The sequence below is a fragment of the Mandrillus leucophaeus genome, unplaced genomic scaffold (assembly GCF_000951045.1).
Source record: "Mandrillus leucophaeus isolate KB7577 unplaced genomic scaffold, Mleu.le_1.0 Scaffold2, whole genome shotgun sequence".
Lineage (NCBI taxonomy): Eukaryota > Metazoa > Chordata > Mammalia > Primates > Cercopithecidae > Mandrillus > Mandrillus leucophaeus.
In genome coordinates, this window is record NW_012102031.1 from 10017371 (window position 1) to 10018254 (window position 884).

Consider the following 884-nt stretch of genomic DNA (forward strand, 5'->3'; position numbering starts at 1 on the left):
TTTATTTATTTATTTATTTGTATTTTTAGTAGAGACAGGGTTTCACCATGTTAGCCAGGATGGTCTTGATCTCCTGACCTCGTGATCCGCCGGTCTCGGCCTCCCCAAGTGCTGGGGTTACAGGCATGAGCCACCGCGCCCGGCCTATTATTTTTTTATTTTTACTCCTTCTCTTCCTCTTTTGCTCTCCTCCACTTCCTGGCACTCCTTCTCCCCTCCTTTGTCTTTCTCCCCAATCCCCCCACTTTGTATTCATAGTTCTTTATTGTTAAGAAACCTACCTAGAAACATGACAAGTAGGGAGAGGAAGACAGTGCATTTAATTAGAAACAATTTTATTATGATTGCCTCCTCTAAAAGGCATATTAGTTTTTATCGCCATAATAAGTTGTTCCGTTCTCAACTTTGTTCCCAGTTCAATCTGGATGCGTTTATTTGTAACTCACTTTCCATCTGTTTCCCTTAAACATGGGATTGTGCAAGGAGCCTCACCATGTAATAATGGCTGTCTGGGGAACTTGGAGGGGCTTGAGGCTCATCCTGGTTAACGCTTCCCTGGTGTTTTGCTCCCCAGATGGAAAGCCCGTGTCTCTGTCTCCGCTGGAGTCCCAGGCGCACAGCCCCAGGTACACAGCCTCCAGCCAGCGGGAGCGTGAGAGCCTGGAGGTGCGCATGCGCGAGGTGGAGGAGGAGAACCGCGCCCTCCGCAGGCAACTCAGCCTGGCCCAGGGCCGAGCCCCAGCCCATCGCCGAGGCAATCACTCCAAGACCTACTCCATGGAGGAGGGCACTGGAGACAGCGAGAACCTTCGGGCTGGCATCGTGGCAGGCAACAGCTCCGAGTGTGGGCAGCAGCCGGTCGTGGAGAAATGCGAGGTAAAGGG

At 51.6% G+C, this 884-nt stretch overlaps 1 protein-coding gene across 3 annotated transcripts in view; it reads left to right on the forward strand.

The window, feature by feature from the left end:
• The window catches only part of LARGE (like-glycosyltransferase), a 692738-nt gene that overhangs the window by 296758 nt on the left and 395096 nt on the right, over nucleotides 1-884 (forward strand). For all 3 annotated transcript variants that reach the window (XM_011978982.1, XM_011978983.1, XM_011978984.1), the window contains exon 3: nucleotides 575-876. In XM_011978982.1, the coding sequence (XP_011834372.1) occupies nucleotides 575-876 (302 nt within the window). The remainder of the gene's footprint in view (nucleotides 1-574; nucleotides 877-884) is intronic.